Source organism: Hyaena hyaena, unplaced genomic scaffold (assembly GCF_003009895.1).
Source record: "Hyaena hyaena isolate Hyena2069 unplaced genomic scaffold, ASM300989v1 scaffold_499, whole genome shotgun sequence".
Classification (NCBI taxonomy): Eukaryota; Metazoa; Chordata; class Mammalia; order Carnivora; family Hyaenidae; genus Hyaena; species Hyaena hyaena.
The window spans coordinates 551,086-564,008 of NW_024081129.1; the positions used below are offsets into that span (position 1 = coordinate 551,086).

At 41.9% G+C, this 12,923-nt stretch overlaps 1 protein-coding gene across 4 annotated transcripts in view; it reads left to right on the top strand.

Annotated features, from left to right (window-relative positions):
• YTHDC2 (YTH domain containing 2) overlaps positions 1 to 2,747 on the top strand; it is a 65,847-nt gene extending 63,100 nt beyond the window's left edge. For all 4 annotated transcript variants that reach the window (XM_039254638.1, XM_039254639.1, XM_039254641.1 and 1 more), the window contains 2 exons: positions 837 to 928; positions 1,025 to 2,747. In XM_039254638.1, the coding sequence (XP_039110569.1) occupies positions 837 to 917 (81 nt within the window). In that variant the 3' untranslated portion in view covers positions 918 to 928; positions 1,025 to 2,747. The remainder of the gene's footprint in view (positions 1 to 836; positions 929 to 1,024) is intronic.
• Positions 2,748 to 12,923: the final 10,176 nt, after the last annotated feature.

Sequence of the window (12,923 nt, forward strand, 5' to 3'; positions counted from 1 at the left end):
CATTCAAGAGTCTCTCATGGTTTGCCTCTCTCCCTTTCCCCCACCATTTCCGCCCTTCTTCTCCCGCTTGTTCCTCCGTCAAGTTCCTCCTAATCCTCCTATACGTGCAAACATATGATATTTGTCCTTCTCTGCCTGACTTATTTCGCTCAGCATAACACCCTCAAGGTCCATCCATGTTGCTACACATGGCCAGATTTCATTGTTCAGGAGAAATTATTCTAAGGCCACATGGCTAATAATTTATTTAAACCAATGTGGCTCGCTTTAAATCACCGTATGAAAAGTGCTTGGATTCTTTGTAAATGCACATCATATCACAAGAGGACTATAAATGAGATTCTTTTCAAGTGTACGAGAATATTTTAATTTTTATTCTGTACTAAGGATTTTGAAACAAGTCTGATTCCTAAGATAAGAACGTTACATACTCATGATAATTTCTTAACAACCCCCCAAACCTCTAATATGCTAGGTTTCACAGTAAACCTTTGGAAGTTGAAGCAGAGTGCTTTTGGTAAATCACCATTAAAGATAAAATTCACGATTTCCACGTAGAAAAAAGTTCCAGAAGAACTCCATGGAAATCTCTTACCATTTTGTCACAGACAGTTGCTGTGCTTGCAGGTTAACTACAATTTTGACGTCTGGAAGTGAATTTCACAAACCTGAGCGCAGAGAACTAGGGCATTGTGTGCCCATATGATTTTACCGTGTTCTGGTAGAAAATGAAATTGAAAGTGCTTCTCTTACATTTTAATCAGCATAGGTTTTGGTGATGAAAAAAGATTCAGTCCTGTTCTCGTCATGTTTATTCTGACCTTTGGTTTATCTAGGAGCTCGAGCCTCAGGTTGGCGAGCAGTTGCTCCAGTTATGGGAACGCCTTCCATCGGGAGAAAAAGCCACAGCTGATTGACCTGAACTCAGGTTACACTATACTTGACTTTGTGTACTGGTGGTATTTATGACTGTTAAGGACATCTTTTAAATTACTTAACCTTTTTTTTTTTTAAACTCTTTCAGGTCTCTTAGCTACAGAAGAACATTGCACCTACTTATAACCACTGAATGCACGGACTTCTAAAAACTGAGGTGGAGATAGATGTGTGTTATGAATGAATGGGCTTTTCCCGTTTAGTGTTACTTTAGAACCACCATCTTCATATAAAAGAGAAAAGGGTAATTTAAATTTTTATAGTGATCATAAAGAAGGATTATGTAATGTTAATTATATGTTTATACTTGAATAAAATAGTAGTTACATTATTTCACACAACAGCAGTTACTTGATAAACATACTTAATTTGAAGTTAAACATTTCATTTGTTGAAAACAGTGACTTATAACTCTTGTTGATGATTTTTTTTTTAAAGCAAAGTTAATTGTTTCCTTTTAAGAAGGGCCTGAATGTATCAGTATCTCTGAGCTCCATTCTAGAAGAGTTGACTCTTAAGGTTTGTCATTAAAAAACAATCCAGTTCTAAAAAGGTCCCTTTTAAAAATAGTGTGTGCTGATTAAGGACCATCCATTCTGCCATTTTAAACCTGAGCCTACGTTAGGAAAAGAAAAGGACAGATGTTCTTTTTTCTTTAAGAAGAAGTGCAGTAAAATCTGAAGGAAATCAGGGTTCCTCCCTGTCTTCGACTGGATCAAATTTCACACTTAGTTTTATTCTTGGATCTGCCTTTTACCCCCTCCTCTTATCTCACAACCTTCATACCTCTCTTACATGAGCAAGGTAATTACGACCTCTGTTTTGGCTAAGGAAACTTAGTTTAGACAAGTTACAAATGTAAATGAATTGTACGTTTTACACAAAGTACCCGAGAGTTAGCAGGAGCCTGGGTGGTGTGTGTGTCTCAGCCGAAAGCCATACCACAGTTCAACATGCTTTCTAGCACTTTGCGGGCTGCTTGCGTTTTTGGATTTTTTACTGTTTTGCATTTATGGTTTAATAATGGGGGGTAATTTTTGGTAAACCAGCGGTAGTGCCAGCTCTCCTATTTCCTTGTCTTCTCAGGAGTATTTGATCTTCATACCACCACTGTCTGTAAAGTTTCCCCCGAGGCGTTTTGAAGGGAAATACAGGTACAGGGAAATAGGAAATGGAAGAAATGTCTTAGTTACTGAGGTCTAAATAGAACAGCTTTGATAGCACTTCTCATGATATATTTGGGTTATTGAGAAAAACCACCATGAGTCTAATTTAAAGGCAAGAAGAAAACATTTAAGGCTTTTGCTTCTACATTTGAAAACAAAATGAAAAGTCATGGGTCGACATAAGATCTTGGGAACCCCTCTTTCTCTTGGAAAGCGTTGTGTGTTTGTGCAGTCATTTAGAATGGCAGCTGTGAGTTTTGCCTGTGTTTGTGGTTACTGGGTTTTTGTTGGTTTGTTTTATACTTTGAGACATGCCTGTAAATCGAGCCTGTGTAAATGAATTATGTTCTGCTGCATGTGTATTACAGTTTTTTTTCCCTGTTAGAGCAACTTGTGTTTTTTTTCTGACAATGTATATACATTTTGTTTAGGTATATATTTAGCAGTTTTTGGTATTCTAAATTTGGGAGTGAGAAGTTTTAAAAAACAAAACTTGTTTTAATTTCTTTCTGTTTTCTAATATCTAGCTCTGTATGTAAATGATGAGTTTATTGATATTTAAAATGAACACAATTTGAATGTAATTAAAATGCTGTTTTCGGAAGAGATGAACTTTAAATATACTTATTAAATGAAATTCTGTTATTTGGGTCTTGTTATTTCTGATAGTCTATAATAGGGCTCATCAGTAATATCCCTTGAGATATTATTAATGAATTTCAAACACCTTGAAGAATACTAAATTGATATCTAGAAGGTGATGATTTCACATCAGTATCTCCTTCTTAAAAATATTTGCCTCATTACCATAAGGGAATGGAAAAAAAGCTGAAGATGTGTTCAACATAAAATCTTGTGAATATTATAAACGAGGCAGCCATTCACCTCGTGTTTGCAGTCAGGACACTGTTTTGGTCATGTGCTGCTGTGTCCACGGGAACACCCCGGCCTCCCTCTACCGGTTACAGCAGAGATTGACGGTGAGGAGGGAACAGTCCCAAACATGTACTTTAAGAAAAGACCAAATTTGAGAATTGAAGAAGTTGTCCTCAGAGACTCACTCTTCACCATATAAAATCCTACTTCCTGCAGCAGGGAAAGTCTGGAGGACTGTCAGGTGAGCTTCCCCCCCGGATCCGCTCTTGGGCACAAATACCGTGACTGCACATGTCACTGACAAGGGCGCCACCCTCCAGTCTGCGTGAGCTTCCCGGGGCCCGTGTGCTCGCTGTGCCCCAGCACTTTCCACAGTTCCCCCCACGCACGGGACCACACAGGGCACTCAGCGTGCCCAGGGCCACCGGTGTTCCTTGGTCTTCCCAGCCACGGGTGAAATTTCCCCTTGGCCGTCTCCTAAAACCACAAACTCTGCATTTTCAAGATGGAACTACTGTTCTTCCTACAACCCGTTCCACTGAAAGCTGTTCTCTTTTCCACTGATGCTGGTTCCAGCCTTTGTGTTGGCCAGGCCAGGAAACGTGCAGTCATCCTTGACTCGTTTATTTCGCTCGGTCTCACCCATCAGAAAATTGTCTCAGGTCTGCCTTCAAATAGATCTAAACTCGGACTTTCTCCCCACGTCGGTCACACCCACTGTGGACTGAGCCACGGTCCTTCTCACCTGGGTTACTGAAATCGCTTCCTGAGGTTTGTCTTCCCACTTCGACCTGTCCCTGCTGCCATCAGTCTTTTTTCCACACAGAAACTGGCGTTTCTTTTAAGAACATTCGGTCTGCGTCACTCGGCTGCTCAGAACCCTGCAGGGGCTCCCTGTTTCTCTCAAAAGTCCTCATGGCACAGACACCTGCATGATCTGGTCCTCTGTTGTACCTCAGGGGCTCTCTCCTCAGCTCCTCCACTTAGTCCACTTCAGCCACACTGATGTCCCACTCTTCCTTGAATATAGGTGTGTTCTAGCCCAGACATGGATGAGCTGTTGACTCTGCCTGGAATGCTCTTCCAGAAACTCTCTTTGGCCAACTGGTTGTCACCTTGTAGTGTTAGCTTTACTGTGAAGTTGTATGTAAAGCTTATTTAACTTTTATTTTTTTATTTATTAAAAAATTTTTTAAATGTTTTTATTTTTGAGAGAGAGAGACAAGAGTGTGAGCTTGGGGAGGGGCAGAGAGGGAGGGAGACATAGAGTCTGAAGCAGGCTCCAGGCTCCGAGCTGTCAGCATGAGCCTGATGGCGGTGCTTGAACTCACAAACCACGGGATCATGACCTGAGCCAAAGTTGGACACTTAATTGTCTGAACTACCCAGGTGCCCCTGCAGTGGAGATTCTTGAACTGTGGCCCATGCATGATTGGGGAGCTATGAGGAAGGCCACATATTCCCACAAAATGTCTGCTGAATGTGTGCCTTTTACATTGTTGGGTGAGAGGTGGGTCTGTAACTTTTGTTAGATTCTCCAAGCAGCCTCCAGTCTACAAAAAAGTTAAGAGATCCTCCCTGGAATGTACTACATAATTACTTTATCCTTGTGAAATTTCATTTCATTGGTCTTAATTGCCGCTAGTATTACTACCTTGTATCCACTAGATGGTGCTGCAGTATGCATTTTCAAACACCAATAACAAGGTTCATTAATTTATTGAGTGGAAAAAGCACAGTGGTTTAAATGGCAAGTTCTCAAGTTCATTTTAGGTTGGGAGGAGTTTTTGAAATCATGTAGTTCAGTCTCATTGTTTTGAAGATAGACAACCTGAGGCCCAAAATGTTAAGGGAGAGCTGTGACTGGGACCAGACCTTTTGAAAAGTCAAAATGATGCCTTGGAGTTGGGGCTCTCCTGCTATCAAAATGTACCTGAAAGATGTGTCTGTGACTGCCGGAAGACTGGGCGTGGGACGAGGTGTAGACTTTAGATTCTTTGGTTCTGAGACATTTGTATATTTCAGCTACAGTCATGGCATGAAATTTGGCCCTTTCCCACTGAGAGCTGGTGGTGTTGCTGAAGTGGGCTTTATTTACTTAAGGAGGGAATTTGGGTAGATTCTTCCTTGTGACTGACCCTCTCCTACCCCCTTCCCTGGTTGGCTTTAGACATATCTCAATTATGTGCATTATATTCTTTCCAGAGCCAATGGGAGCCCTGTAAATATATGCATAAGCAGCATTGATGGCACATAAGGGAAGTGCTGTACGTATTGAGTTTCGGATTCCTCAGACCGGAAGAGAGAGAAAACCCAAGTCAAATGCGGAGACCACTCTAGGATAGTGACTGGACAGGTTCTCTGTAGCGTCCTCTGTGTACAAATCACTAAACAAAGACATGAAGAGGGGCCACGGCATGTGCTTTGGACTCACCTCTCTAGGGGACAGTCTTCTATGTTTCTCCCCAAAAAGAGTCTGGATGTGCCCAAGTCTTTAAAAGATGTGCTTGCTTCTTGCTTCTTGCTCACTTTCTTCCTTCTCCTTTTCCCTCTTCTTTTTCTTTTCTTTTCTTTTTTTTTTCTCGGTCTCCTCCACTTCCCTATTCTCTTTGTTTCTAAAATTTTTTTAAATGTTTTATCCATTTCTGAGAGAGAGTGTGTGAACAGGGGAGGGTCAGAGAGAGAGGGAGACACAGAATCCAAAACAGGCTCCAGGCTCTGAGCCAGCCGTCAGCACAGAGCCCGACGTGGGGCTTGAACTCATGAAACATGAGATCATGACCTGAGCCAAAGTCAGATGCTTAACCAACTGAGCCACCCAGGCACCCCATCTTTGTTTCTAGATCCTTTCTGTCTTTGGCAATCTCCTCAGCCACACCACTCTAGGCAAGAGAGGAACCCAAGTGCTCACCATTCATACCTCTTCCCACCAACGCTAACAATATGAATCAATAAAGTGTCCTTAAAAACAACAACAACAACCACCACCACCTTTTCCTCTGCACTGATAACATATACCTAACTATGTCTAAAACTCAGTGTCGTGTATTAAATTTCAGCAAGCTATGGTGAAGTTTGCTGTCATGGTCTACACTTGTCTCTACAGACCCATGCTTCTAACTGTGCCTGGGATGCTGACTTTTATGTCCTCCAACTTTTTCTTTTTCTTTCTTCTTTTTTCTTTTCTTTCTTTCTTTTCTTTTTTTTTTTTTTTTGAGAGAGAGAGAGACAGAGAGGGAGCTGGGGAAGTGGGGGAGGGGGCAGAGAGAGAGGGAAACACACAATCCAAAGCAGGCTCCAGGCTCTGAGTTGTCGGCATAGAGCTGGACGCAGGGCTTGAACACAAGAGCCATGAGATCATGACCTGAACTGAAGTTGGAGGCTTAACCAACTGAGCCACCCAGGCACCCCTTTACTCTGACTTCTTGAGTTTGGCCAATGGGAGGTGGGAAAGTGAGAGGAGAGAGAGCTGGGGAACTCCTTTCCCTGCCTCACTGTCTGCTGGGTCACTGGGTAGCTTGGCTGTGTCCTCAGTCCACTGCTAAAAGCCATAGCTACTATCAGGCAGCTCTCCACCACAGCTAGGACTTTCTGGTTTCTAGTAGCTTCTTGTTCCTTCCTTTGTTCCATCAGGCCTAAGGGTGGTAGTATTTTTCTGTTATTGCTAGTCATGGGGTGCCTCATTCTCCCCTGTGTTTCCTGAACTCTGCCTCCTTGTTTGTAAACAGACCCTCATTAAAATCTCTTCATTCTTTCCATTGGTTTTCAATCCAAGCCCTGACCTGTTTAGCCAGAACCTTCACTGAATGTCTATAGTATGAATTTACTCACAAACACCTGTTTATGATGCTGGATTTATGTATAGATTTTTTGAACTGGAACATTAATGGTCACATTTTATTACACTTATTTTGAAAATGAATGGGGGTCCCCAGTGTGAGGCCTGAACTCATGAGCTGTGAGATCATGACCTGAGCTGAAATCAAGAGTTGGACGCTTAACCGACTGAGCCACCTAGGCACCCCAGAACATTGACATTTTTATTATGTATGTGTGTATGCTTTAAAACACTCTCATGAGAATCCATGACTTACTGCTAGTCATAGCTTCTGTGATGAACATCATGATTCATTACTCATGTGCACCATTGGGAAGGAAGCACTTATTCCCCCATACTGGGTGGGCTGCTGGAAGAAACCCTCAGATGTCAGACCCTCACAGATCTTCAGCTTCAGCTGAAGAGAACTGCCTTGCCCAAGTCATGTCCCTTTCCCAGAGTGGCCCATCTCCAGTGATTGATTCCTGCTTGGGGCATAAAGCCTCATCCCTCTTGTCCCAACTCAGGATAACTTTGAAGGGTCATCCCAGCATCAAGATTTCCCATGGGGAGCACACAGACCACCAGTGGGACTGCATCGCAGCTCATCTTCTCCCTCCAGCCAACTCTGCTTCCTTGCTTCCCCCTTTCGGGTGTCCATCGCCAGAACCCTCCTAGAGGCCATTCTCCTCAGAGTCGGACCCAACCTGTGACATTTGGTGCCAGAAGTGATCCCAAAATGCAGATTCTGGGATAAGATTCTGGATCTGGATTATGCACGAATTGCTTGACAATGAGCAATTGTCACCATTGGCAGAGGTGAGTTGGGTGCACACAGACTTTGGCACAAGGTGGCAATGCAGTTGTTGAACCTTTTGACTCTGCTTGGGTCACATGACCACCTCCTCACTGTGGACTGGGTGAGAGGAGACCTGACCTGGGTCAGGGGAGCAAGCAGGGCGTTGTGATGGAGATTCGGCAGAGCCACATGGGGGATGGTGAGAGTTCACCCAAGGAAAGGACAGTGAGGTGTCCAGAGCAGTTCCTAAAGTCACTATGGCCTACAAGAGTCTACTCCACTTGGCCTTCCTGAACGTTATCTCCTTCCATTCTTTCTCCCCCGCCATCCAAGGCAATACTAGCCTTCTAATTATTTCCTTTTTTGAAGAAAATGTTTATTTATTTTGAGAGAGAGCACACATATGAGCAGGAGAGGGGCAGAGACAGAGATAAGGAGAGAGAGAATCCTAAGCAGGTTCTGTGCAGTCAGCACAGAGCCCGATGTGGGACTCAATCCCATGAATCATGAGATGATGAACTGAGCCGAAATCAAGAGTTGGCTGCTCAACTGACTGAGCCTCTTACTGTTCCTTAAGTAACTTGAGCATTTAATCCCCATCGTGGGGCCTCTGCAACTATTCTCTTTGCTCCAGAGCCTCTCCACTCACCTTACCGTGATCACACCCTCACTCCATTTGGGTCTCTGCTCAAATGTCACTTACTCAGAGAAGTCTTCCCTGACCCCTTCCAGGGACATTCATTCTATTCATCTTATCCTTTACTTAGCTTAATTTTTCTTCACAGCATCACACTGCACTTGACATGAAATTATTTTTGATTGTTACTTTGTATCATCTGCTTGAATATGAGCTCCTAGAACAAGAACTGTGCCTACACTCCTTAGAATAGGGCTTGGCTGATCATAGGTGCTCAGTACTAATTATTGAATGAATGGAGATATAGGGCAGATGGTAAAATAGAGATTCAAAGTAGGGAAAGGTTAGTTTTGACTGGAGAAAGCAACGATAAAGGCTTCACGGAGGGGAAAGCATTTGAGTTGGATCTGGAAGGATGGGTAACATTGACAAGCTGAAATGGAAAAGTTCAGGTAGAGAGATGTTTGTGGGACATACAGAGGAGTGAGGAGCCCATTGTGACAAGGGTTATGGTTTAGTCTGGTGACACAGGCCATGTGGTCTTGGGGCTGCTTCATACTGTGGTTCAGGTTCAGTTGATAAGCAGGGTGTGACTGTGAAATTCATGCTCTGGAAAGGTATTGCTGCTGCTCATCAAATAGTTCCTTACTAACATGGCATGCAAAGCACTTATTTGTGGTTCCTGCTCACAGTCCAAGCTAATCTGCCTACATATCCACACCATTGAGTGGTAGTTATCTATGGGATGTTCTAGTAGAATGGTCACCCTTCTTGCTATCTCCCTGTTCCTATAGGGTCCCAGCACACTGCAGAGGAGACCAGTACTTCTGGTAAGCCAGTGGTTAAAAGGGAGTGAGGGACTTGATTTCTCAAGCCTGTGTGAAAGGTTCACACTTGAACAAAGCTTTGGTAAGTACTCCTAACAATGACTATCAGAAGAGGTTTTAGGTGTTTGCATTTTTGGTGTCTTTCTTGAGATTCAGTAGCATATAGCTCTGCCTATTTATTTATATATTTATTTTAAGTTTTAAAAAAATATTTATTTTGGAGGCACCTGGGTGGCTCACCCGGTTAAGTGTCTGACTTTGGCTCAGGTCATGATCTCTCAGTTCATGGGTTTGAGTCCCATGTTGGCTCTGTGCTGACAGTTCAGAGCCTGGAGCCTGCTTTGGATTATGTGTTTCCCTCTTTCTCTGCCCCTCCCCTGCTCATGCTCTGTCTCTTTCTCTCTCTCCCTTTCACTCAAAAATAAATAAACATTAAAAATTTAAAAAATGTTTATTTTGAGAGAGAGAGAGAGAGAGAGTGAGCAAGTGGGGAAGGGGCAGAGAGAGGGAGAGAGAATCCCAAGCAGGCATCATGCTGTCAGTATAGAGCCTGATGTGGGGCTTGATCTCATGAACTGTGAGATCATGACCTGAGCTGAAATCAAAGGTGGGATGATCAACTGACTGAGCTACCCAGACTCCCTGGCTTTGCCTATTTAAATATATAATATTTAATCAAATTCTGATGAATATTCAATATTTTGTCAAGTATTTAAATATTCAAATTAGAGAAATTTCTGGAAAGATGATAAAATAAGAGCAAATTTACCTTATTCCTATCCCTGAAAACTACAGAAATCAATAAAATATATCAAACATAGGAGGAAAATATCTATAATGAACTAGGAAATAGCTAAATGCTATGTCACAGATCAAAGAGTATCTTCTAGGTACAACATCATTTGAACCAAATTGAAGGGGGATACTCAGCTGACTCCTGTATCCTCAGATTGGGAAAGGAAAGATCTCAAAAATGGATATTAGTGGATTGGAAAGAGTCCCACTAGTAATCTTTAACTTGATGGATTAATCTCATGGGTGCATCAGAGAGAAATAGGGAGGACCCTGACTGGGACACATTTCTATTCCAAAAGATGTCAAGGATGATGGCAAGTAGCTACCCAATGTTCATAACCTGCTCCCAGAATAAGATGACTTTCAGAGTGGCCAGCACCATGAAAAGCACCCTCACAGAACCACTGTGTTCACATAACAGTGGATTCGTCAGTTTCATAAGAAAAGATTTTATACAAAGCCTAGGTTTCTATGGAAAGGCCAAAAAAGAATGATAAACAAACAAAAATTAAAGAAAAAAAAAAAGAAACCCAAAAACTAAGAGAGGAAAATGAAGGTTGTGGCAGAGATATTCTAAAGCAAGTGGTTTTGACCTTAAATGGTCAAGAAAGTCATTGTGAAAATGTGATAACTATCATTGTTCTTCTGCCTTGAGGAAAAGTCTAATTCTTGGTTTGCTCATAGAGAAAGAGATTGGAAAAATCCTGAAGTCATTTGCTCACATGCACCATTGACTCCAATTCTGTTTGAGTATTGTTTCCTTGTAACTCAAGTTAATGTTAGATCTTTGTGCATTAGTTCTTTGCAACCTAATCTAACGTTTTTACACCAGACAAGAAAAGGAATCGGTGAAGATGTGGAGCTTTGCCCAAGATTGCCATGGCTTAGGCCTTTTCTGCTTTCTGTATCCTGACATGATCAAGAATTGACCTGAAATTAAAAACATATTGGAAATTTTTGTCATTGGGGGATTTCCTTTTCCCCTTCCAGGATCTAATATGTGCGGGGGACCAGCTGTTCCTTACCGTTATTTCCTGTAGAGGTTCTGTGGTCCAAAGATGAAGCATTAGTTTACGGCTCTGCTATTCACTCAGGCACTTGACTTGGGGACAGTTTTCTTAATGTGTTTAAGACTGGTCTTTGTAAATAATTTTTTTAAAGTTTATTTATTTATTTTTTGAGAGAGAGAGAGACAGCATGAGTTGGGTAGGAGCAGGGAGGGAGGGAGGGAATCCCAAGCAGGCTCTGAGTTGTCAGCACAGAGCACGACTCAGGGCTTGAACCCATAAAATGGAGATCATGACCTGAATCGAAACCAAGAGTCGGACACTTAACCAACTGAGCCACCCAGGTGGCCCTGGATTTGCTTTTGTAAAACGCAGGTCATATGCACCTGGTAAATTGTGGGGATTAAATAAGATACCATGGAAAACACCTGTTTCAGAGTCTGGGTGAGAGAGGGCATTCCAATAATGCACTGTTGTTTCTTATTCAATAATAGGAGCTTGTAACTCATGAAATATGATAATGCCAAAAAGAACACTTCCTTCACTGAAGGGTTTTGTCCCTCTTAGGTAGTAGTCCACCCATGACATCTGTTACATTACTCTATATTCTTAAAATTAGCATAGCATAGCATTCTGCTGGACATTTTATGGATGGAAATAATTAGAAATTTTATTTTTGGTTCCGATAATGGCCTCTGAGCATATGGAAGCCTCCTAATTCATTGGCAACAAGTTCATAAACTCTGTTGGATCTGCAGCTGTGAACCTACAGGACCCATCCTCTGGGTATTTTTAAGAGATTTTTACTTGGTGATAATTAATAAATTAATAATTGGTGCTAAGAGAATTTAATTTATCATGCAAGGAGAAGCAGACACAGCAAGTAAGAAATGCTTGTTTCTACATGGGACATTGCTGTTAGAACAAAGGGAAAACTTGAAGAGTATCTTGACCTTGGCTAACATGCCAGCACGGTAGATTACTTATCCCCTGCCCCCTTGTGAAATGAGTAAAAGAAGTGTCCATTTTTAAACACTGATCACTGATGCAATGGAAGTCATTTGACTTCGTTGGAATAGTGGTATGATGGGAACTCTTGAATTATTAATGATTACTGCTTAAGTGTTATATTCATATGGAATACATCAACAGCCTTTTAAGGAAAAGTGATGCATATACTGTCTTTGAAAAACTATTGATGTAGAAAGTTAAATTCTTCTACCTAATTGCTCTCCTTTACTGAGAAAGAGCTCTGTGTACAGTCTTGTCATCATTCTCAATGAGTACCCATGTTCAATATGATTGTAGGCACCCAAAAAGGAGAAGCTCAGAATCTATACAGTGTTCTTTAAGGAGCTCTTTCAAGTTGTTTTGAATTAAATTTATTATTATTAGTAGTAGTATTTTTAATGTCCAGGGATTGGGAACAGTTGTTTATCAGAGGTTATAGGTTATAGAGTTCTTCAGATAGAGTCATGACCTGGGAATGAGACTGTCCCAGTAAGAATAGTGCCTGTGACTTCATTAGTTTTTTCAGGAACTGGAGAAAGTAATAAGAAAGATGCACGAAGTAACTATTGTTTTTGTGCCTTTTATTTTCCTTCCTTCCATCCTTCCCTCTTTCTGTCCTTCCTTCCTTCCTTCCTTCCTTCCTTCCTTCCTTCCTTCCTTCCTTCCTTCCTTCCTTCCTTCCTTCCCTCCCTTCCTTCCTTCTTTCTTTCTTTCTTAAACAATAAACTGTGTGTGATCTGAAGCCACGTGAGAGGGTTTTAAGGTCCACATTGCCTGCTCAACATTTCCACCAGATGTCTTCAAAGAAAGCTAAACCACCATGTCTAAAACTCTACCAAGATTACTCTTGGGACCTCCCCCCCCCCATTCTCCCTTTTGCGTTTTCTAACTCAGCAAATGACATCATAGTTCCTCCAGATGTGCATGTCGGGAATTGGACGTTGTTCTTAACCTGGGTACATCCTTTGGCTTTGACCTCCACAACCACAACTGACCATTTTACTTCTGGATATCTTCCAAATAGATCTGTTTCTCTCCCCCTTTATTGCCAC